At 33.5% G+C, this 25,855-nt stretch overlaps 1 protein-coding gene across 5 annotated transcripts in view; it reads left to right on the top strand.

Moving 5' to 3' along the window:
• The window catches only part of PPFIA2 (PPFI scaffold protein A2), a 418,570-nt gene that overhangs the window by 223,563 nt on the left and 169,152 nt on the right, over positions 1 to 25,855 (top strand). For all 5 annotated transcript variants that reach the window (XM_039838929.1, XM_039838927.1, XM_039838928.1 and 2 more), the window contains exon 3: positions 14,923 to 15,024. In XM_039838929.1, the coding sequence (XP_039694863.1) occupies positions 14,923 to 15,024 (102 nt within the window). The remainder of the gene's footprint in view (positions 1 to 14,922; positions 15,025 to 25,855) is intronic.

Here is a 25,855-nt window from a genome sequence, read left to right as displayed (position 1 = left end):
TCCATCCATGTCATTGCAAATAGTAAGATTTCAGTTTTTTTATGGCTGAGTAATTTTTCATTGTAAATATGAACCATACCTTCTTTATCCAATCGTATGTTGATGGGCATTTAAGTCCCTTCTATATCTTGGCTATTGTAAATAGTGCTGCCACGAACATAGGGATGCATAGATCTTTACAAATTATTGTTTTCATTTTCCTTGGCTAAATACCCAGAAGTGTGATTGCTGGGTCAAAAGGTAGATCCATTTTTAGTTTTTCAAGGAACCTCCAGACTGTTTTCCATAGCGGCTGTACCAATTGGTAATCTTACCAACAGCGTATGAGGGTTTCCTTTTCTCAGCATCTTCGCCAACACTTGTTTGATTTATTGATGATAGCCATTCTGACAGGTGTGAAGCGATATCTCATTGTGGTTTTTAATTTGCATTTCTCTGGTGATTAGTGACCTTGAGCATCATTTCACATGTCTATTGGCCATCTGTATTTCCTCTTTGGAGAAATATCTATTCGGGTCTTCTGCCCATTTTTTAATTTGATTGTTTGATTTTTTTGCTGTTGAGTTGTTTAAGTTATTTATATACTTCAGATATTAACCCCTTAACAGATGTATCATAAGCAAATATCTTCTCCTATATTTTAAATCTTTTGTTGCTAGGGAAGGGGCATCGAGATGGTCAGAATAGGAATGAAAAACTTTCCAAAGGTAACAATAAACAAATGCTGAAGTTGAAAGCATTGGATGTCCACAAGAAGACTGAATGGCTATTAAAAGGAGTATGTCAGAATATTACTACTTTGATAAGTTGAGCAAGGTCAAGAATCTGACCCTTAGCTTGGCAAGTCCAGAAATGTTTTTGTCAATGTATTTGTGTGGTTGCTATAAACTTATAAGAAAGAAGATAAATTATAATGTCATTCACCTGCTTAAATCCCTTCTATGGCTCCCATTGCCCTTTATCAAAGACCACAATAATTACCATAGCTTACATGCAATACGTCCATACTGAACTGCTTTTTTTAACAGCTTTATTGAAATATCATTCACAAAATATTTTATGTACCCATTTAAAATGCAATCCATTGGTTTTTAGTAGATTCATAGAGTTGTCCATCCATTACCACAATCAACTTTAGAACATTTTCCTTGCCCCCAAAAGAAATCTCACACCCCTTAGCAGTCACTTTCTTCAATCTCCTCATCCCCTCTAGTCCTAGCAACCATTAATCAATTTACTTCCTGTTTCTACATATTTACCTATTCTGGACTTTTCATATTAATAGAATTATACAATATATGGTACTTTGTGACTGGCTTCTTTAATTTAGCATAACATTTTCAAGGTTCAGTGTTTCTTTTATTTCTGATACATACATACATATATATATATATATATATATATATGTATATATACTACTTCTTTTCCCCATCCATTCAATTTTTAGACATTTGGGTTGTTTCCACTTTTTAGTTATAATAATGCTACTATGAACATCCATATCCAAGTTTCTGTGTGGACGTATTTTCCATTTTCTTGGATATATTCCTAGTAGTGAAATTGCTGAATCATATGATAACTCTATGTTTTACCATTTGAGACACTGCAAGACTGTTGTTCAAAGCAATTGTACCATTTTACATTCCCACTAGTAGTGCAGGAGGCTTCTCCACATCCTTGCCAACACTTATTATTATTTATCTTCTTCATTATAGCCTACTTAGTGGATGTGAATTGATTTCATTGTGATTTTGATTTGCATTTCTCTGGTGGTTCGTGATAAACATCTTTTCATTTGCTTATTGGCCACATATATCTTTGAAGATGTCTATTCAGATTCTTTCTTCATTTTTTAATTGTGTTATTTATCTTTTTATTAATGAGTTATAACAGGTATTTATGTATTCTAGAAACAAGTTCTTATTATAAAACATATGACTGGCAAATTTTTTTCTCTCATTCTGTGGGTTGTCTTTCACTTTCCGGATGATTTCATTTGAAGTGCAGAAGTTATTAATTTTGATGGTGTATTAGTCATTTCGGGTTGTCATAACAAAATACCAGAGACTGGGTAGCTTAAACAAATTTATTTTCTCACAATTCTTGTGGATAGAAATTTGAGTTCATGGTGCAATCATGGCTGAGTCCTCTTCCTGACTATCCATGGCTACTTTCTGTCTGTGTCCTCAAATGGCAGAGAAAGCTCATTGTCTCTTCCTCTTCTTTTAAAGGCAGTAATCCCATCATGAGGGGCCCGCCCCTATGACTTTTTCTAAACTTAATTATCCCCCAAAGACCCCCTCTCCAAATACCTTCACACTGGGAGCTAGGGCTTAAACACATGAATTTGGGAGAAACACAATTGAGACCATAGCAGATGGTGTCCAGTTCATCAGTTTTTTTCTTGTGTTTGAGCTTTTAATATCATAACTTTTGCCTAATCCAAGATTGTAATTTACTGCTTTGGTGTTTTTCTAAGAGTGTTACGGTTTTAGTGTACTTAGGTTTTTTGGACTTTAGGAAGTCATTCACGTTGTTCCCTTGATCTGGCAAAGTTTTACTCAGCATATATTTTGTCTGGCTCTTATCCATTTTTCACATCATCTTAGATGCTCCCTGCACATGCGTACAGTCTACATGGGTTAGTTAAATTGTTCCTGTCTTTTCTAAGCATCCTGAATACAGCTTCATTACTACATTTGTCACATCGTATTGTAATTGCTTCAGTTACCTTTAATTACTATGTCTTTCTTTTTCACCATTGTATATATTATAATCTCTGAAAAATTATAGGATCTCCTACATGTTAAACATTCAATAATATTTTGTAGAGTCAATTAAGGAATGATCAAAATATTAGTTTATTAATTTACAGTGAGAAGTAGAAATGATAAGCAGACTTGGTATTCAAACTAGGCTGACAAAGGCAAGTCTCCGCTCTGAAAGAAACTATGCAAAAAAAAAAAAAAATCAATTATTCAAAGAACATTTCTTGGTATTTGTGGACTCCGAACTCGTTCAGTTATTTGAATATTTAATGACACAATATCATGTCAGTGTGTCCTGTGTCAGTGTATACTTGTGTCTACTTCTTTTCCCAGTGGATTATATTACTTGAGCCTTGACTCCTTTTTAGAGAAAGAGTGTGCAGAAGAGCCCTGCCAGCTCTTTCTTTTATATGGTTTGTTTTTCTGTTATTTGGTGCCATCTCCTCCCCTTTTCACTGACAAATTCTCCTTTAATTCCATATTAATGCAATATAATATGATACAAAATGCTATTCTCTGAGCCATGTTCCTCTTCCAAATACTACATATGGTAAAATTCTCCAAGTCTAGACAATATGTTTTGATATACTTTATAACTTCTATAGCACACGCTACAGCATTTTAACTCAGTAATAGGAAACAGTGTCATAGCCCAAATATTTTTGGTTATACAATTCTAACTCTGTTGTTTGCCAGAGAGATGTGCTCTAGTTTTGTTTTGTTTAGAGTTAGAGCTTAGTCAGGCTATGTTGGGAGATTTAAATATTCAGCTTGGATGCTATTTTGTGTGCCTGGGAGTGTTTGCCACAGCAGGTGTTACCTAACCAGATGCTAAAGCCTTTGAAATTAATACGCAGCATCTTGTCAAACATGCCTTCTGCTTTACACTGTGAGAGCTGTTGAAAATGGGCTTTTTCTGCCAAGAGAGTTTTCATTTGGCAATGACTCAGCCTGACATGCTTTAGCTACAATGCTTACTGGGCCAGGTGATTTTACTAATGTCTTAGAATGTTGAGTTTTAATAAATTTTCAAATGCTTCAAGCATCAAATAAGCAAAAATATATTTTGGTAATAGAGATAAAAGATATTTTCTCTTTTTATAAAGATGAGTCAAGATTAAGGGTAAGATCATTAATTGGGTTACAGAACTAGAAGGCATGGTTACTCTATTAAGATTTCTCTCTGATGATCTTCTCTCTTCTTTCATATATCTGACACTATAAGACCAGGCCTAAGGGCCTTTTTCTATTTGGGGAAGAGCACAGAGAAAGCTAGAGCAAGTTAAAGGGAAGGGATACTTGGAGTGGGTAACTTCAGTTTCAGATCTAGGGTACTGAGTTTGTCTTTCTCATTTCAGTAATAACATACACAGAATTTGGGAGTGAGAGAAGCTGCTCAAATTTAGGATTTGGGAAGCTACTCAAAGAGTTAGAGCCCAAAAGGGAAGGGTCTTCATTCAACATGGTTCATCCTACTCACCTGGGTCAGGAAATCTATGGCTTTAGGCTACAACCCTGGATTCTGGACAGACTTATTGTAGGCAGTTAGGCTCCTCTCAAACAGTATATCATAACAAGCAACACAACTCTTCAAATATGTTTTATCTTGTCATTTTATTTCAGACTCCAGACATCATCTTGAGAGTTGTAGGAGCCCCTGGGTAGAAAAAGATGCAATCAGAGACATGTGGAGGGAATAATATCAGATAACGTCAGAGACATGTGTTCTAGGGGGCTTTTAAGAACAGTTTTATGGAGAATTTTATCATAGTTTCTACCTTTATATAAACTACCATTAATATTATGCCTTATTTTTATAAGAGAATATAGAGTATTATTTGATGTGCTTTAGTAGTAATAACACAATTAACTGATCAGCAAGAATTTACTAAGTGCAAAGGAACAAAGGGATACAAAAGCCATTTTATCTTATAAAAATGTGTGGAGTATTTTTACTCTATCATATTAATGTCAATCATTTTAATATGCTGGTCCCCAAAAGTGGGGATGCTTAATGATGAGATTTATGTAAGTAATTTTTTTGTCTGTTATGTGACTCTTGAGTTACATTTCAGTTACCGTGAATGAAAAAAAAAAAAATTGTGTGATTTTTGTATTTCCTGATACATCTAGTGAAATATACTATCCTAATATGGAAAATCAGGTGTTGGTAGAAAACAAAATTGCATGTAAAATAACTACAAGTAGCACAAAAATTACTGAGCCTATATAATTTATTGGACATCTATTATAACCAGTAACTATGCTACTCACATTTACAATAATGGTATTATATTTTTTGAACTTTAAGAGTTAATTTTTTTAGAGCAGTTTAGATTCCTAGTGTAATCGAGAGGGAAGTACATAGGTTTGCTGTATTTCTTCTGCCCTCACACATGCATAGCCTCTCCCATTACCATCATCCCCCACCAGATGGTATATTTTCTGCAATTGATGAACATTTGATTTACATGCAATTGATTTACATACCATTATTACACAAAGTCCATAGTTTACATTAGGGTCCACTCTTTGTGTTGTACATTCTATGTGTTTGGAAAAATGTATGACATGCATCTGTCGTTACAGTATCATACAGAGTATTTTCACTGCCCCGAAAATCTACTATACTCTGTCTATTCATTTCAAACCCCTCTGACTCAACCCCTGACAACCACTGATCTTTTTATTGTCTCCATAGTTTTAACTATATAACATCGTCATATAGTTGAAATCATACAGTATACAGATTTTTAAATTGGCTTTTTTCAATTAATAATATTATTTTCTGGTTCCTCCATGTTTTTTGATGGCTTGACAGCTTGTTTCTTTTTAGCACTGAATAATTTCATTGCATGGATGTACCACAGTTTATTTATCCATTCACCCATTGAAGAACATCTTGGTTGTTTCCAGGTTCGGGCAATTAAGAATATAATTGCTATAATATCTATGTACAGGATATTTTCGTGGATGTAACTTTTCAAGACCTTTGTGTAAATATCAAGAAACATGACTGCTGAATCATATGGACTAATGATCTCATTTTTACCTATACCAATTCTATAAAAAGACATTACTACCGACATTTCCCAGATAAACAACTGAGGCTTAAACTGTTTACTGCTGTTGAGCCCAGATATAAATCTAGCTCTGTTTCACCCTGAAATTGGTACTGTTTGGACCACGCAACACATGACTTCCTGGAGTAGGCAGAGTATAAGACCAATTTACCCATTAGGCACAGTGAAATCTCTACTTAGTGCTGACAATACCTTTGGGGGCCCATGAAAATGTTTCAATTACCTTTAAATTAAAAGAAAAAATAAATATAATCCAACCTGGATTATATTAATTTTTGTAACAGCACAGTCATAAAATATAGTTTTTGATATTTTTTATGACCGAAGGGGGCCCACAAAAGCTAAAGTACCTAGGGCCAACAAAAGCCATATATATGCAGTGCTGGGAGAGCAGTCAGTTTTGAGGTACTTGCCTCTAAATATGTTCCTAACCAATCTATCATAACAGTGCCTGCCCTCCAGGATTCAGCAACAAAGATGAATCTTCTCTAACAGTTGCTATTAAAGAGCACCCGATTCCTGGGGCAGCTCTGTACACATACTGACAAATTAAAGTCTGGAGAGCATATGGGGATAAAATATAAGATGGGCACATTTCAGGGGAATATAGTGAGTGAGGCGTGGTGGGAACATGACTTGTTCAGATGGCCTGAGGCTGCCTGACAGCACCTATATTTGATTTCAACAAACATTTACTTTTTGGATTTCTTTATGCCAGTTGCCTTGATTGGAAGATATTGTAAAACAAATGTTACCCAATACCTATGTCCACATACCACAAAATGACTCTTGTGGAATGTTTGATTTTAAACAGTCTTGCATATCTCAGGTCACCGTTAATGCATAAAAAATAATCTACCATGCAGTTTTAGGGAAAAGACAAAACAGTTCTCTTATTGGAATATGGGTACATAAAAAAATCAAGGATGCACAAAATAGTATTTGCATGGAGTTTAAATCTCATTTTCCTTTTAAATTGAGCAGCCTTATTTCACAATTTCTGTGAAAACTCTGAGTCCAGTGGTGCCTGTCAAATTTTATTAGTTATGCAGACAGTTCTGTCTTCGAGCTGTTTAGCCCAAGGCTGACCAGGAACCATGGCTGTTTCACACAGTAATTTTGGATGACAGCTTATCCTGAGCTCATGCAAGTCTAGGAGGCAATTATAAGACCAGAGGTCATTAACACAGCATTTGATTACATAATATAATATAGAAAAAAATTATAATATACACATACATATATACATATAGTGATGGGGTATTAATTTTTATGAAACAAGTCCTTTTTTTGTTTCTGAACTAAATGATTTCCAAGCTACATTTTTTAAAGTCCCTTGTGAATTTATAACTAATATTCTGAGATATGAATACATATAAAATTTAAGGAATATATTATCTTTTGTTGCTTATTTTTTACCTTTCCAATGTAATACTCCTCTTATTAATTTGTTCTAGAAAGTACATTCTGTGGTATGGGGAAGAAGATATGTATATTTATATATGTAAATATATGCTCAGTAATGTCCATAAATATACAAATTTTAAATCCAAAGTGTTCTACCAAGTATTAGAAATAGAATTGGTAAAAGAATTTTTAATTTTCAAAAGGAGAAACACCAAAATACAGTAAATTGAAGGCATAGCTTAAGGAAATCATTACAAAAACATATTGAAATAGTTAATTTTGTCTAATTTAAATGCTCGATGGTCAAGTCAGCATGCTTCCATGCCATATGCTTTCCTCAGAGCTATTTTCGATTTGCACAAATGTTAGGTGGTTGGAGAATAAACTTAAAAGATGCTTTTTTGTGCTTGGTGAGGGTGTTGGTGGTACTTAGTGAGGCCAAATTCTAACTCACCCTTTATTTTTTTCTCCTCTCTCTCGGACTGGTTTGCACTTGTGATTGTTTAGTCAGTACTTACTCAGATACATGGCTACAGAAATAAGGCCATTGTCAGTTCATTAATTTAATTGCCCACAAGATTAGAGAATGTAGGTTTTATTGAAAGGTAAAGAGTGTTAAAATTGTAATTATGATGAATGGATTGTCACAGATTTCTCTGGAGACTGCTGCCTGGTGTCAATGACTTGAAATTAAAAGGTTTATTTTCTCTCTTGTCATGCGGCTTCTCCTGACCTGTTAACCGAGGAGAGGACTCATCTATTAAATAAATCAAGGCCTTTCAAACATTTAGTTAATGAGAAAGTATACCCTTCCCTCGACCCCAAATGAACCTTTCAAATAAGCATACCATCATGTAATGAGTCAGGAAAAGTTACCAGTCCCTCTTCTTCTGTGTTTAATATTAAATACCAAAAAAAAAATGGACTTAAAGGTAAACATGTATAAAAATAAAATGTTCTACATCTGTCTCAAGATAGACAGATCGGCAGGCTATGGTGATTTGCTGGGTAGAAAGAGGCACAAGAAGAGAAGAGGAAGAATGGCCAGAGGAAGCTCTAATTCTATATACTTTTCTTCTGACTGGGTTACTTCTACAGAATGTAAGTAGGCACAGGAACTGAGTGAATCTGTACTTTGCCCTTGTATTTTTCTCTTTGAGAAAAACACATATGGGGACCAAAACAAGAGAAACTTCTTTGCATGAAACTGGTTGAGAACAAACCACTGACCTAAGGGCTAGTATGTGAAATGTTAGCAGCTCGGACTCTTGAATTACTCATGTTCGCCCTCAGCTCAATGTCAACATGCACAGGTGAAACCACCGTTAAGATATAATGGAAGGTTACCTCTGCTTTGGCATCTGAAAAGCCAGAGGGGTGTTGATGATACCAGCACTGAGACTGCCAAATTCTAGCATGCTCCTTGCTAGAGTTAATTTATTTTACCTGTTTTCTTTTCTGTGTTCTGAGAATAATAAAGCTGCCATGATGAATATATGATGTTACAGATGCAAAGTTCCTAACATCATCCCTAGCCTTTACTAAACATTCAAGAAACAGCAGCTAGAGAAGAGAATAAGCCGAGCAGGGGAGAAAACTAGGAATTTAGCAAAAATTGAAGGACTTTAGATTTTATGCATTTTAGGGGACTTTTAACTTAGAATTAGGAGCATACAGAAATTAGATAACTTGTGTTAGTGAATAAGAAATGATACCTTCAACTTTGTAAGATATCAACAGGAACAAAACCTTATTTTGCTCTACTTTTTTAAGGAAACAGTGCTCTACACTATGAGTTGAATTAGTACTGAGAGGGACTGATATAGTTAGAAATAATTCACTCCTAAGTAAAAGAAGTTTGAATGGTGAATGCTTGAATGCATGTAGACTTATTGAGGGCAAGGACTTTAACTTGCTTCTTTTACGGTCATCTGCCTTGCCCTTAGAATAGTGCCCCCATGCAAAAGGTGTGCCCACTTAAATGTGTGTATGTGTGATATACGTGAGTTCATGCTGAGTAAAGACAGGACACTGTCTTCCATCCGAGGGTGCTTGTATGGTTCTGTCTGTCCTAACCACTCTTTAAAATTCCAAGAAAAAAATAGTGTAGAGGAAGTAATTTCGATCCTTGGGCAAAGTAAGAATTTTGGTAAACAATGGTTGGGGAACAAAATGATTGCCCTGAAAAGTTGTTGAATATCGTTTGTGGTTGGTAACTGACCTACTACTCCTGTCTCAGGATGATTCAAAGCAAACTCAGCTCTCTCTACAGACTACTTTGAATTCAGACATGAAGTAAGAATAAAGTTTTCTTCTAACATTTATCCTTCACTGTTTACACCTTCTGACAATATGCCGTTACATGGTGTGTTCTGTTTATTATCTTTTTCACTCAAAATTATAGTTTTGAAATCTTCCCATGTTGCTATATAAGATCTAGCCTATTTATTCTACCCTTTGTACAATATTCCATTATGTGCATTTAATATGTTTAATTCATCCATTCTATTATAGATGCAAACCCGGTTGCTCTCAATTCTAAATCACAAAACCCACTTTCCTCAGAATCTTTTATATTCCGATTCCTGTAGTAGATATAAAAGAGCAAAAGATAGAATACATAATTTTCCAAATCTATTTGGTGATGGATTTCTTTTTTCTGGGAATCTTGTGGAAATACTGTTCTGTAGAATGTATTTTGGGAAAAAATAAGATTAGAGAAATAACATATGGGTTAAATATGTATTTTCACTTTAAGAATGAGTAAGACCAATATAATATAGTCAATAAACAAATGATAAATCTACATGTAAAAATTATTGGGAGCAATAGTATCACTTTATATACATGCAATAAAATATAGCAGACAAAATGTCATTGCTGTATAGAATATGGTATCATATAATATTTCAGATTATAGACAAAAACAATAGCTACAAAGTAAAGTGAATATCAAACATGTTATATATTGAGCAAATTTTAATAATCTCACTTGGAAAATGAAGTAACTTTATACCTTTTAAAAAATGTTTTGGTAGTAAAGTCAAAAAGTTTAGGGAAAGTGAACCATTCATCTGTTGTTACAACAGGGCCTTGCTGAGTGTCTACAATTTGTCAGGAGCTGTGTGAAGTCCTAAGGTTATAAAAATAAGATAACCTTGCCTTAAAGCATCATACTATTTACTGGAAGGAGATGAACACATAATTTGGTTATTATAAAAACAATATGGTAAGTGCATTGATAGATTTTGAACAAGGTATTTATTATAGAGCATTAGTAAAGCAAGCCAGTGCTTTAAAAATAAATTAGTTAGGCAAAGAGGATGGAGAAAGGTATTTAGATATAGGAAACAGTATGTGAGAGAAAATGAAAATAGATAAGAAAAATGGAAAGGTAGAAATAGAAGCAAGAAAGAAAAATCTGTTGAAGATGCAGAATATAAACCTTTTAAGAAAGAGGCTTTAGAGGGCCAGTCTCACTCGTATGTCGACAGTGTTTCTAAGCACATAACTAATATCACTCTGTGTGTGGCACTTTGGTGATAGGTTTTATTAGTGATGGAAATCTCGATGTGGCTTAAATGTGAATTCCGAAAGATCTTTGGGGTCTTTCATAGTGCAACAACTATGTCTAAGTCATCTCTACATCTTTACACAGTCTCTAACATGTAGTAGGTGCTCAATAAATATTGTATGTGTGGATGTATAGTTAGAGGGGTGATAAATTTGTATGACTTGGTACAGTTGAGGAATTTGATGATTTTCCATTTTCAGTCAGAAGGAGGCAGAGTTGCAGAAATTAAAGAGTTTTGGAATAAGGGTGGATTATTTTTAACTGTGTGACCGTAAGCGAGTTATTCATCTATGCTAAGCTTTAGAATCCTTAGGTTCAAAATAGGGAGGAGACGAGGTAATTCATATAAAATGCTAAGCTCAGGGCAGAGCAAAGTGATTCCTGCACAAAATGGTAGTTGCTATTGCTCAGTGAAAAAAAAAAAAAAAGCCAATTAATTGTGGAAGGGCCAAATTTTGGATGACTCGAATTTTAGGTTAGTCTGCTTAAAGTTGATGTTTGAAAATAGATAGCTCTGAAAAGTATTATGATCTTGATAAAAATATAATTTTTACAAAGACTGAAAGAAGAATAAATTATAAAGGGGAAAGCTAAAAAACAACCTATTGCCATCATCCAGTATGAAATGGATCGTCTGGATTCACCATTGACTAAGTGTCTAACTTTGGGAAAATTTCTTAATTTTTCTAGGTTTCAGTAAAATTTTTTTTTCATTTATATTTTTAGAGCAATTTTAGATTCACAACAAAATTAAAGGGAAGGGATAGAGCTTTTCCATATGCCACCTGCCCCCACACATGCATAGCCTCCCCCATTATAAACATCCCCCATCGGAGTGGTACATTTCTTATAATCAATGAGTCTATATTGACACATCATCACCTCAAATCCATAATTTATATTATGGTTCACTCTGGGTTTCAAAAAAATGTATAACTGATACAAAAATGTATCTGTCATTATAATATCATACGTAGTATTTTTACTGTTCTAAAAATCTGTGCTCAGTCTATTTATCCATCCCTCCCACACACACAAACACACAACACTCTTGGCAACCACTGATCTCTTTTTTTACTGTCTCCGTAGTTTTAACTTTTTTCAGAATGTTATATAATTGGAATCATACAGTATGTAGCCTTTTTCTGATTGGTTTCTTTCACTTAGTAGTATGCATTTAAGATTCCTCCCTATTTTTTCCTGGCTTGATAGCTCATTTCTTTTTAGCACTAATAATATTCCATTGCCTGAATGTAGCACAATTTATTTACTCATTCGCCTACTGAAGGACACCTTGATTGCTTCCAAGGTTTGACAATTATAAATAAAGCTGCTATGAACATCCACGTGCAGGTTTTTGTGTAGACAGTTCTTAACTCCTTTGGATAAATACCGAGGAGTGAGATTGCTGGATTGTATGGTAAGAGCGTTGTTTTGTTTAATGAGATCTTAGTAATTTTTACAGGGTTTTGTTAAGATTAATGAGATAATCAATATAAGTTGCTTGACAGTGTGCCTGACATATTATAAGGGCTCAATCAATGTTAATTATATTTGCTGTTATTATCTGATAAAAGATGATGCAAAACTCAATTGTTGACAGTAAAGATGGAGAAGTAAATACAGAAGAGAAAAATATCAGAGGAAAAGTGTAAAATCTTTTGATAATTTAACTCCATATGAGGTAACTGCATCTATTGCAGTTCTAGAGATGCAGAATGTGGTTGTCTAAGACTTGTTGCTCTGCATGGAAGGTGTACCCTGCCTTGGGCCTCCTAGTTCCCCACACTCCCTTTGGACTAATTAAGAAGGATTATGCAAGGTAATTGTAAGTAATGGTTGTCTAATTCTTCAGATAAGGAAAAAGAGTACTGCTAAATGCACTCCAAATCTGAACCATTTAAACTTGATGAAAAGCTAGGGTCAAAATGGTATTGTGGAAAAGCACTAAACAAGCAGTCTGGAGAACTATGTTCGCAACCTCACTCACTCTCTATGAGCTGCAAGCTTCCTGAACTTGGACGTAATTCTTAGTAATTCAGTTTCTTTGCTATAAAATGGGAATGCGACTCTCTCACTGGTTATTTAGAGAGCAAGATGAGATAATAAATGTGAAGATAGTACTTGAAATTTACAAGAAGTCAGTAAATGTAAGACTACTCTTAATACACAGAGTCACTAAATAGCTTTCTCAGAATCTATGCCATGATAATAAATAAAAAATACAAAGTCATCTGTCACCAATGACATCTTGACTAATTCCTGTCCTGTTTTGAATACATGATGGTTTCAGTGCCTTTATAGAGTTATGTTTTCTTATTCTCTAAGCATTAAGGCATATTTCTCCATTGTAGAGAATTTTATAATAAAAATTCATAGGAAGAAGCCAAAAAACAACTCATTATTTCACTACCTGAAAATATCCAATATTAAAATTCTAAAGTATTTTCTTTTGATCTTTTATCTTTCTGTAGATAGCAAGCTAAATCTCTAGAAAGATTAACCTGGATTTTTTTTAATTGGTATGATGTTAAATATACAGATTTGATTTATGCTTTATCTTATAATAGTCACGAGCATAGGATTAATTTTAAATGCTGATATATTAACATACGATGCAGAATTTTGTCTCTTCATCAAAATTATGCAGTTTATATAAAGTTTCAATTTTATGAAAATGTTTATTGTTTTTTACTTATTTATTCCTTTCTCCACGTAAATAATACGCTCAGAGAATATCAATAGCATTTAAGCAGGAAGCAATTAAAGGGTGAAAACATTTATCTGTAATGCCAGCCAAATTGTAACAATGGACTCTTTCATCCTGATTCTAAGCTGTAAGTCTACTCTGAGGGCTTTCAAGTATCCATTTGGGCTGACGCCACTCAGAGAAACTCAGCAAAATAAGTGGGTTTAAGCAAACAAAAATATAAACCCTCAACATTCCAAGCTTTGCATAATCATCATATTCATTTATACCAAATTTGCTTTTGTGGTGGTTAGGTTAACCAAACCTGTCTCTCCCATTTTTGGTTTTCTTTCTGATCTTCTGACAATGTCTTCTCAGCCTGCAGCTAAATTTTCCCAAATATTTAAATATTTGACAAGCATCAATTTTACTAAGAACCACTCTAAATGATTAATGATAACATGGATCTGTTTACTATTTTTCAAAATTATTTTAAAATAATATTATGTTAGAGTAGCAGAATAGTTAACTTGGGTTTCATGATCTTCTTTTAAATCAGTTTTTACCATGTCTAAACTCTGTGTCTAGTGGTAAAAAATGCCCATGTTATATAATCTGTGATCCCATTTGGGGGAAGGAAGCTATGGAAGATTTCTCCAAAGTGTAATTTGTCATATAAAGGATTACTCCAAAAACTCCCAGTTTTTTATAACAACATGACCCATTTTAATTTTTTGAAAATAAATAATAATTGAGTACCCATTATGTCTTATACATTGGGAGTGTAGCAGTGAAGTCAGACAAAGTCCCATTTCACATGGACCTTACATTTCAAAAGGAAAGCAATGCATAAATTAATGAGACTCTTGGATAATGATATCGACTCTTAGATGCATTTATTATTTTGCAAGAGACAGGTATATTCTCCATCTTGTTAACAAATAAATGATCTTATAATCTGTAAATATCACATTCAGAAGGATTTTTTGTCGTTTTTGTTGGTGTTGGTGGTGTTTTTTGTTTTTTTGTTTTGTTTTGGTTTTCGATGATCTAGTATAATCAGTTGGGACATTGCTATATTGGAGTAAAAATGTAAGATTTTTTGAGTTCATAAAATTAGTCAAATTTAAATCATTCTATATTATTAGTATCCTATTACAGTAATGTTAATGTTGAATATGATGCATTTTGAAATATATTTCATACATTAATCTGAGCAGTATGCTATAATAAAATGTGTATGTTAAATATCATGGATTAGCTTTTCATTGGAAGCAAGTTAATAACAGCAACATATATATATTGGACAGTCGATTGAGTCATTTTTTTCCATCAAAAGCTTATACTTTGAATTTTTTCATATATAGAATATGTATTCAAACATTTTTATTCCCCTTTCAGGAATTTGCTGCACTGACAAAAGAATTAAATGCCTGTAGGGAACAACTTCTAGAAAAAGAAGAAGAAATTTCTGAGCTTAAAGCTGAACGAAACAACACAAGAGTAAGTATAAAACTGCCTCTACTTGGAATTAATTCCAAGTGTAGGGCAGTGCCTCATCTCTTGTATGTGCATAAAAATATAAACATTTAAAAACTTTAGAAAGACTAAGCAGACACTACTCATCGTCTGTTATTTAAAATGAAGGAGACTATACTACAAAACTCAAAACAGGAAGACAGAAAACCTAAATTATAGTCTCAGCTACTACTAAATCACTGTGTTGCTTAGAAAATGTTTTTACTCCTTTTGGCCTTTGCTTTTTTTAACTTCAAAAGGAAGGACTGGATTTCAACAGAGAATTTCAGATTTTCAAACTGTTGTATTGAAGTGGGGGAACAATACCTCAGAGGCTGGAGACAAGCAACAGAGGAAAGGTTTGAGAGAGGAGCATGAGTTTTCACTATGAGGCTGCTATGAAGGAGTGTTATGGCATTGGCCTGCACTTCATCCCACCCCAACAAAATATTTATTTAAAGAAAGAAAAAAATGTTAAAATGTAACATTTTAACACTGGAACAGAACTCTCCTAGTTAAACACTGGAACACTGGAACAGAACTCTCCTAGTTAAATGAGGCATACCTTTTCTATTTTAGAAGATTGCCTTTAGATTCTAATATTCTTATTTTGTGAAACTGATGGAAGTTACTACATTCTGCTTTTGGAAACATGTATTGTTTCAGTGTCATGACATATAACACTAAAGTTTAGAATTTGATCAAAGATGCTATATTTTCTAGTTCTGAAGAAAAAGTCACTAAATTTCATAAAATATATAAATCACCATATTACCCATAAATGAGAGATAAATGAGAGTAGTTTCTCTACTAAAAGAATGTAGGAAAAATCACTTTTGTGTGGATATAATTCAATTTCACTATAAAGTAGGTAAAAAATATTTTAAGTGTTAGAGCACTAACAGATTAATGCTGAGAAAATAAGATATAGTTGATAATGTGTTCATCTTATGCTTGGTCTTAGAGAGTAACATAAAAATGACAGCACTACAAACAGAGAGCTTGTGCCTCTAATGAGAGATGCCATTACTTGAACAATGGTTATATGATCGAATTCGATTTATCTCCTTGTTCTTTAGGATATTATGGTAAAAAGAATTCACACAGTGTGCCCACAAGGAATTGGTTTTCATTGAGACTGATGAGCCAGTCACATGGACTGCCTCAAATAGGACACAGAGAAGAGTTTAGATCATGTTATCAGATGTTGGATTAATTTCTTCTATTTCTTTCTCTCTCTGGTTTTCCCACCCTTGATTCTTAAATTACATTTTTTTTTTTTCATGTAAACTCAAAGTTTATTTATGCCATGAGATTTATTCCACCCTATTTTACTATTTTCTATTTTAACGCTTTTGGCCACAGCCCCTGATGTAGCACAGTATAACCAAACTTACGATTAGAAACAAGATGTTGAAAATGGAGGAAGATGCAAACCTCTGGGTGGCTTCCGGCATTTCTCATATTTAAAATGCACAGAAACTCTTGCATTAGCTGTGTATGCATTTCTCCTTTATACAACCTTTCTATCTACAACCCTTTACTCCTTTCTACAGCCCTATGAGGGAGATGTTATAATTATCCCTATTTTCCAGTGAGGCAGCTAGGCTCAGAAAGGGCAGATAACTTGCCAGAAGTCACACAGTGAATAAATAGCAGTGAAGGGATTTTAAAGCAATGGCAGAATAACTCCAGAGCCTGTGCCCTTAGCCATAAGGCCATGGCACAATTATTCATGCTGTGGAAAAACTCCCAGGATTTACTACAGCTTAGAGGAGACGTTGCCTAAGAGTAGATGCAGGATGGAGTGTGTCGTTTTATCTTGATTGTGACTAATTTTAGAGAACTAGGATATTTGAGGACATCATCCACACAATTTTCATCATAATACAGCCCAAGAAGCCCAAAAATATCTGTGGCTATTGCAAGGAATTAAGGAATTAAGGCAAAATACATCTATTCAGGAATTAAAGTGAGCAAAATACAAATATTAAGTTTCATTATGATAACAGAAATTGAAGCCAATGATTTTAAACATGAATAATAGTTACTTTGAATACATGAATAAATCTGGAAAACATTTTTCTTATCTTTTTTAAAATTGTTAATTATAGTTGACATACAATATTATGTTAGTTCAAGTGTACAACATAATGATTAGACATTTATGTACCTTATGAAGTTATCACCAGTTTGTCTAGTACACATCTGCCACCATTTAGTTCTTACAGTATTATTGACTATTTTCCCTATGCTGTACTTTATATCCCTGTGACTACTTTTATAACTGATGGTTTGTACTTCTTAATGCCCTTCATATTTTTGCCCATCCTCCCACCTGGAAAACATTTTCCTACCTTCCTTAAAAGTAGTGATATGGAGGATTTTTGCTTTTTTATTATGTCAAAGGAAGATGGATTTATGAAACCTTCCTTGTACAGAGTATTGATTAATTGACAACTCCCTAAGTTCCATAACCACCTCTTATTTCCCCCAGCACCCAAAAAATATCCAAGGCTGAAATTCAGACATATCTCCTCTCTTCCCCCCAAATGCCCTATTAAATGTTGCTAAATATAGATTTTACATAATAGTTTATCCTTCCACCTGTTGTGTTTTCCTTTTTGCTATAAAGACCTACTTGTTGGTCATGGAGAGAAAGCAAGAAGATAGTACTTCCTTCTCACACTTCAAGAAAGTTTGATTTATGTTAGATGGTGAGAAATTTTAAAGTAGAATTACATGTTTTAATTTCTAGCATTCTCATAAACTCGTGACTCTTTCCATGTTGAGTAATTAATATATGCTCATGAATTGAGATAAATAATACAAAAAGAGGCAGTCCACAAAGAGAATGCATAAGTGGGTAAAGTTATTTGTGTTAATTTTGAGTATCATCCAAAATAATAGGTCAGAAAGGGCCCTTCTGTATGATATTTGAATGAATTATGTCTTTTTTCTAAATAGAAAATAAAGTTTCACCTGGAGTTGAATGAAATTTATCTAATATATATAGTAATTATAATGATAATAACATAATAACTAAAATTAATTAAGTACAAAATGTTTTTCTAAAAGCTTCACATGTTTAACTTACTTTATCCCTATGACAATCCTATTATCCCCATTTAACTAATGGAAAAACTAACATAGTAAGTAACTTGCCTTAGGCCACATGACTTATAAGTGACAAACCCAGGGAATCTACTCCTCAGCTTAACCGCAAGCTATAGATTTAAAAAATCATATCCCTATGTCAATCACAAATCATATTTGACACAAGGCATTGTGTTTAGGGAAGAGCAGAGTTTGTTCAATTTTTTGTAATTCATACCTTATCTGTTCAGTAATTTATGTAGAAAGTAATGTAGTAGGCATTTATAGTGATGTCAGAGCTGAAAGTTGTGGCCGTTTATCGCTTTGTCACTACAGAAATAACTTTAATGAATAATGAAAGAAATTGAAGTAGTCACTAGAGTTGCTCTTAAATCCAGCTGCCTCAATAATTAAATTGAGAACACCAAATAAAATCATCCTAACAATATTCTTTATTGTACAAAGGTAGAAATTTCAAAAATTATAGTGGATATTTACCAAAACATTTAAACAAGCTGCATTGTTTACTTCCACATAAATAAAATGTAGCCAAAGTAATTAAACAAAATTTGTCATTTCTAAATCTTCTTTGACCATACTTATATTTACAGAAAATAATGTAATCCTGCTGTAATTTCAACATACTCAAATTGACTATTAAAACTTACCATGTTTTTTCAGATTTCTCTTAATATTAGAATGGGGAATTTTTGTCATTGTTTTGGAACTGTTTCAAGTGTTTTTGTGGCTGAAGATCTCAAAGAATGGTTATATTATTGAAAACATTTTAGAATGTAACTATTGCATGACTTCGAAAAAGAAGTTTTGATTTCAAGAGCATCTTAATGTCAGTTAAAAATAATAAAGCTGTAATTTTATCTCACTAGTCATAAACTTAAAAGGTTAATTGTCTTTAATTCAAATTAAACACTTAATTTGAAACATTTCTTACTATGCCCTTTTATTTTGAGCTAAAGGAATTATATAAATATTCAAATACAATCAGACACCTGCCATTATGAAAGAAAAGCATCTCGTTCTTGACAAACATGTCTAAATTTTTAATCTTAGACCTATGTATATGGACCTATACGTATGCATTCTAAGAAAGAAACTGCCCCCTACTTCTATCAGTAATTCTGAGCATATATGGATTCCTGGATGATAGCATCGCAACCTAGCAATGTATTATCTACCAGCTTGAATTAAAATGGTTCTTCCCTGCATCATTTAATCATTCTATAAAATCATCTGTTTTTGCATCATGTGATAGCCTGGTAAAACCAGAGCTGAGAGCATCAGTCAATTGCATTACTCCTTTCATTATAAAATAAGTGATGTAAGCAAAACATGACTAAGCAGAAATCTAGTATGATGGTGTTGCTGGTAGAAGCATAACCATCGGAGAAGGAAAATTCATATTCAGAAAAAGTGTTTATCGCAATAAGAAAAGACAGCTGCTTCCTCCTTAATAGAAGTGATTTAGTGTAATCTGCTTGCTTAATGGTGAATAGCAGGTGTCCAGGTGTATTTTATCATGTCAGGGGTTCGAGGTTTTTGTCTGTAGCCAGTAACTTGGCCATTCAGCTATTACCAATATATAGTGGTAACCCTATCAACCTTAGTGATAAAAAGCCCATTTTTTCAGGTTAAGAAATAACTCCTATCCCTGAAATCATGGTCACTTTTTTTTTTTTATGGCCATTGAGAAATGCTATGATGGCCAGAGATATAGGCTAATATTCACAAGGTGAATCATTTTATACACCAGATTATCAAAAGCTTCTATAACAGTGAGTACCAAAGAATTAGTCCTAGCTCAGAGCTAATATTGAGAGATTTTGGTATTCTCTTTTCCGCAGAACTACTACCTGTTAAATGGTTGCAAGTCCTTCTAGGGACTATTTTCTGATTGTCTATTGCTTCTTAACAAACCACCCCAAAATTTAATGGTGTAAATCATTTTACTATACTGACAGATTCCATGGGTCAGGGCACAGTTGCGATGGCCTTCTCACTTCCATAATATTCAGACTCTCAGCTGGGATGACTTGACGGCTAGTGACAGTGATGTGCTAGTAAATTATTTCCTTACAAAGGAAAGCAGCTCTTCTCAGGCTCCCGCTTACCAAGAAGGCTATATTCACTTTGAGTGCAAAAATCATGAAGCCAAAAGGTGAGAAGTCCAACGAGTTTGAGTCCCACATCTCCTAGGCACTCCTTGAGCTGGAGATGTATTTGGACCTCAAGGCCCAGCTATGGGAGCTGAATATAACAGCAGCCAAGGAAATTGAAATTGCTGGTGGTCGGAAAGCTATTATAATCTTTGTTTCTGTTCCTCAACTGAAATCTTTCCAGAAAATCCAAGTCCAACTAGTATGCGAATTGGAGAAAAAGTTCAGTGGGAAGCACATTTTCTTTTTTTGCTCAGGGGAGAATTCTACCTAAGCCAACTTGAAAAAGCCATAAAAAAAAAATAAAAAAATAAAAAAAAAGCAAAAGCGCCCCTGGAGCCGTACTCACACTTGGTTTACCCCTGCTAACAGGTACTTGTGGTAGCTGATACTAGAACAGAACAGAACAGAACACAACAGAATGGAATAGAATAGAATAGAGTAGAATAGAATAAAATAGAATAGAATAGAATAGAATAGAATAGAATAGAATAGAATAGAATAGAATAGAATAGAATAGAATAGAATAGAATATCAGCTACTTGTGGTATTAGCACAGCATTCTTTACTCAACAATATTCAATATCACCTTAATAAAAAAAAAAACTCCCACCTTAAAGTGACTCAAGATAATATTTGGAGAACAAGACACTTTATCAGGTGACTCGTCAGGATTCAGTTCTCCAGAGTTTTTATTATTATTATTACTATTATTTTATTACTATTATTACTATTATTTTATTATTACTATTATTATTTTATTAATACAGTTTGGTCCTTACTGGTCTGTGAAGGATTCTATGATCAATTACCATTACCAAAGATCCCAAAGATCCCAATGGATCAAACCATTCTTCCTGTTATAGTTACCACACTCACTTTATTTCAGATGATTACTTAACCTCTGCCACTGCAGGGTTCTGTTATCCACAGGAAAATCAGAGTTCATTTAGTACCAGCATCTCTCCCTTTTCATCCCTTGTCTATAAAGAACTTCTGTCATGGGGATTTTGTAAGTTTCTAATATATATATATATATATATATATATATATATATATATATATATATATATACACACATACATATATATATATTTCTAATATATTTCTTAGTGGCTGAGTGAAGATAGAGTTGCTTTCATCTCAAAAGAAATAGAGGTAGGCAAAATTCTCCATTTTTAACTCCTTAAATCATCAGTTTTTTTCTTCTACCTTATACCCAAAGAATTTCTGGATTCTCACTTTTACCTATGTCATTTATGGCCTTATTTCAGACCACTACTAAGTTTCTTTTTTAGTTAGCCAACAAAACAAACAATTACAGCCACCCCAGCTGCCTAATATCAACGTTAAATCCAGATTCTCTGATAGTTACATTGATTATTTTAACAAGATCATTTTTTTGTTTGTTTTTTCCTTTCTGTTCCAGCACTATTAAAGATCTATTTCTACAGATATTTCCAGATTTCTGAGATTACAAATTAGCAAAATTATACAAGTCTTATGATTTGGAATCCTTTCTTCTAAGATAAGACTTTATAATGTATAACTTGGTATTCTAGTTAAAAATCTGTAGGAAAAGAGGGGTGTTTGGGGCATGACATGAGGAGCAGTAGCTTTCTTTTCTAAGATAAATTCTGTAAATGATGTCATTTTATTTATCAAGAAAAATAGGATTGGGCTTATCAGAGAAGTGTGGAGATCATTGGGATTTGGAGGATCAGGTAACTAAGACTCATCTGAATCTTTCCAAATGTCCTTTTTCTAGATCTTGTGGTACCTTCTTATTTTTAGAGTGGTCCAAGATTTCCACATAGGACACCTGGTAAGGCTATGAATTCATCATACATTGTAATTCAGTGACCTCTCCTAGATCGGGCTCTTTAACTTCTTTCTGTTATGTCTTGGGACTCAGTAAGAGGTTATTATGAGCAGCTATTAAAAAAAATCCTGGGTTCTCTGAGGCTTGACCTAAAAACTTAAAACTTTAAACTTGTCATTTTCTTTCTTTAAACTGAAAAGTGCAGTTCAAAGCATTTAGCTTACCTCATTGTCTGTATATTCTTCATGCCCATCAAAATGGTCTATTGTAGCTATGCCTCAGTCCATATAAGCCTTACTTTCAGAGGCACCTCATTTCCGGGGAACTCAGGAGATTATTTAAATAACTATTTTACCTCCATGTAACAAAGAAGATAATGTCTCTGATTTTGATACTAATCTGATCATTGCTTAGTCCAATCTATCCAGGTCATATATCCCGAATTCCCATTTGTCTGAGGAATTGTTACTTATAAGCATACCTGTTACAAACTACTGCTTTAATCAAGATTCATTTATTCATTCGACAAAAGTTTAAGAACATCTATGTGCCAATCTTCTAGGCACTGACAATACAGCAAAGAACAAAATAAAATAAAAAAAATCTTTTATCATGGACCTCATTGTTTTTTGACAGACAGTAAATAAGATAAATTATAAAATAAATAGTATACTAGATATAGACAAATAAGAAAAAAAATAAAGCTGGAAAGAGAATTTTTAGTGCAGGAGGTGACTAGAGAAAGCCTTGTTGAAAGGTGAGATTTGAATAAAAATAAGATAGAGATGGTGGAATGGGATGGTCATGTGGGTACCTGAAAAAAAAAAAATGTTTTAGGCAGAGAAAACAGCAAGCACAAAGGATCTTATGTAAGAGCATGGAAGTCTGATATATTTAAAAAAATAAAACAAAACAAAACTGAAATGATGTCAAGCAGTCAGAGTAAGAAGACTAGGAGATGAGTTCAGATAATTTAGATCTCTTTGGTACTTGCAAGGACTTTGGCTATTACTTGAGAAAATAAGAAAACATTGAGGATTTAAGCAGTGGTACATAACCTAACTTACATTTTAACTTAAATAATGTTTGAGAACAGTCTGATGAAATGAAATGATGGAAACAGGGGGACCAGTTAAGAAGCTATTATAATAATTCAGGGGTAGATTATGTGTCTTGGCCTCAGGTGGTAACAATGGATGTAGGTGGGAAGAGGTAAGATTCTAGAATTTGCAAGAACATGAAAAAAGAGTGATTTTAAAGACTGGACTATAAATTTTAAGATGAATAAGAAAGTGAAGGCATGAGTATGGTGAGGGGCTGTAACACATTTTTAAAATAAAGAGATTGAGGGTGCAAGTATTTTTAGAGTTTGAGTATCTAAAGTAAATTAAAATGTAATGCTGTGAGTTATATGATAAAAACTAAAATTTGGGGAGAGTTGCACTTATTGATAACAGTGGAATCTACAGTGAAACCATGAATGTGGGTTATGGAAATAGGGTAGAAGTTGAGACCATTGGAGTACACAGGTCTAGAAATGTAGAGGCCAATATGCTGGGGAAATCATCTAAATGAATAATAAAAATCACCAAGGATTGTGACTGTGGTAGTGCTAGAAAAAGTGACAATTATCTACTTGCTAAAATATTTAAGAAGTAATGGAGAGTGACCCAAGGCATGGCAGGTGACTATTACAAACGTAGCAGTAGACACTGCCTAATTACTTCAATGTCACAGCATTCTTAATTACAGATAACAGAATTAACAATCTAGCTAGTTTAAGCAAACAGTAGTTTTTAATAGATATTAAGAACTTCTTAATAAAAACAGTCTGTAGCCTGAACTTTTAAGACCAAATTTTAGAACTTTATTGCAAAGATAGTAAGGGGATTTTTTATCCTTTTTAGAATAAAATCGTAATTCATTTGCCACTTCACACTGATAGATACCTTCTAATACCAGCCAAATAGATACCTTCACTAACTTATTTATACAGCTTATAACTTATTCACACAGCTCATTTCTCGCATAGGTGTATAATTAGTAGAACCTGTGTGGCACCAAACACTAAGAATTGTTGTTTTTGTGCTCTATGCTGGGAAAGTGGGATTAACAGTGTGAGGAACTTGCCAGAGAGTGTGATCAAAAGGTTTAGGTAGTCTCTAATAACAAATGTCCTTTATAACTTCAGTATAATATTCATATTGTGTTTCTTTCCTAGAGAGTGATGATTATATCTTATATATTTCTGTATCCTACACAATGTCCTACAATGTTGACGTTCAGATAGTTTTTAAATTACTGTGTAAATCAAGACATCTCTAATTTACAGTTAGAGAAATCAGTTTTCATTTTATTATAACACTTGTTTATTAGTATATCATCTATGTAAAACATGTATATAACAATTTTGATTAGCTTAAGCTTTTAGAAAATGTTTATCAATTAACCATGGCTGCAGACTTAGCTTTGATATAGGCCAGTATATACACTGAAAAATTTACCTAATTTATCATTGTTTCTATTTATTCAACAAATATTTATTGCATACCTATAGATGTCAGGAACTAAGCCAAATACCCAAATACAGAGATCAAGAAGATCAAGACAGATATGCTACCTACCCTCATGAAGTTTATATTTCAATGGAAAATACAGAATGAAATTTAGTGAAACTATTCTTAAGAAATTACACATGACATGTTATGAAGAAATGAAGCAAGAGATTCAAATAGAGAATTATGAGGGCTGAGAAGTGGAGTGACCTACTTTACAGAGAGTAGGAAGCAAATGTTTTATTGAGAGGGTGATATTTAAACTTAGATTAAATAATGAGAAAGAGCTGGCCAAAGAAGAAACCAAAAGAAGAATATCCCAGGCAGAGGGTACAACATATGCAAAGACTTGGCATGTTGAGGAACTGAAAGCTGGTATGGTTAGAGCACGGTTTGCCAGAAGACTAACACCAAATAATGTTGGAGAAATAGGCAGGGTTAAGGTCATACGGTGTTATATAACCTGCATGAAACAGCCTGGATTTAACTAATACACACATGTTATCTGTAGAATTCAAGAATAGAATAAATATGGAATAAATATAATCAGAGGTTGATAAAATGAAAACTTTTTGAAATATTAATACTTATGTCATCTTCACAATAGAATTTCTATTACTATTATTTTGACCCTTAAATATGACTCCTACCTCCTGATCTGTGTTCATTTAGAATCTCAGATATTTGTGTTCTTTTGTGCCAATGGCATGGCAAAGTTTTCTGACACTTTGAACAATAATTAAGGACAGTTAATGTAGAAAAATTAACTTATTAGGCACTAAGAAATGTGATACCAATACAATAGAGTATTACTCAGCCATAAGAAAAGATGAAATACCGCCATTTGCAACAACATGGATAGATCTTGAGATTATGATGCTAAGCAAAATAAGTCATATAGAAAAAGTTGAAAACCATATGATTTCACTCATCTGTGAGATGTAAAACTGAAAGCAACAAACAAACATGACAAAAAGACAGAGACTCATGGACACGGACTGTGGATTAGCAGTTACCAGAGGGAAGAAGGGGAGGGTGGAGGTAGATAGGGGTAAAAGGGTCAAATATTTGGTTATGGAAGGAAATCAACTTTGGATGGTGAACACACAATGCAATGTATATACGACATACTGTTGAATTATATACTTGAAACATTTGATTTTATTAAT

This window comes from Pteropus medius, unplaced genomic scaffold (genome assembly GCF_902729225.1).
Source record: "Pteropus medius unplaced genomic scaffold, Ma_sr-lr_union100, whole genome shotgun sequence".
NCBI classification, from domain to species: Eukaryota; Metazoa; Chordata; class Mammalia; order Chiroptera; family Pteropodidae; genus Pteropus; species Pteropus medius.
Note: the sequence above shows the minus strand (reverse complement) of the source record. Positions and strands in the feature narration are given on the sequence as shown.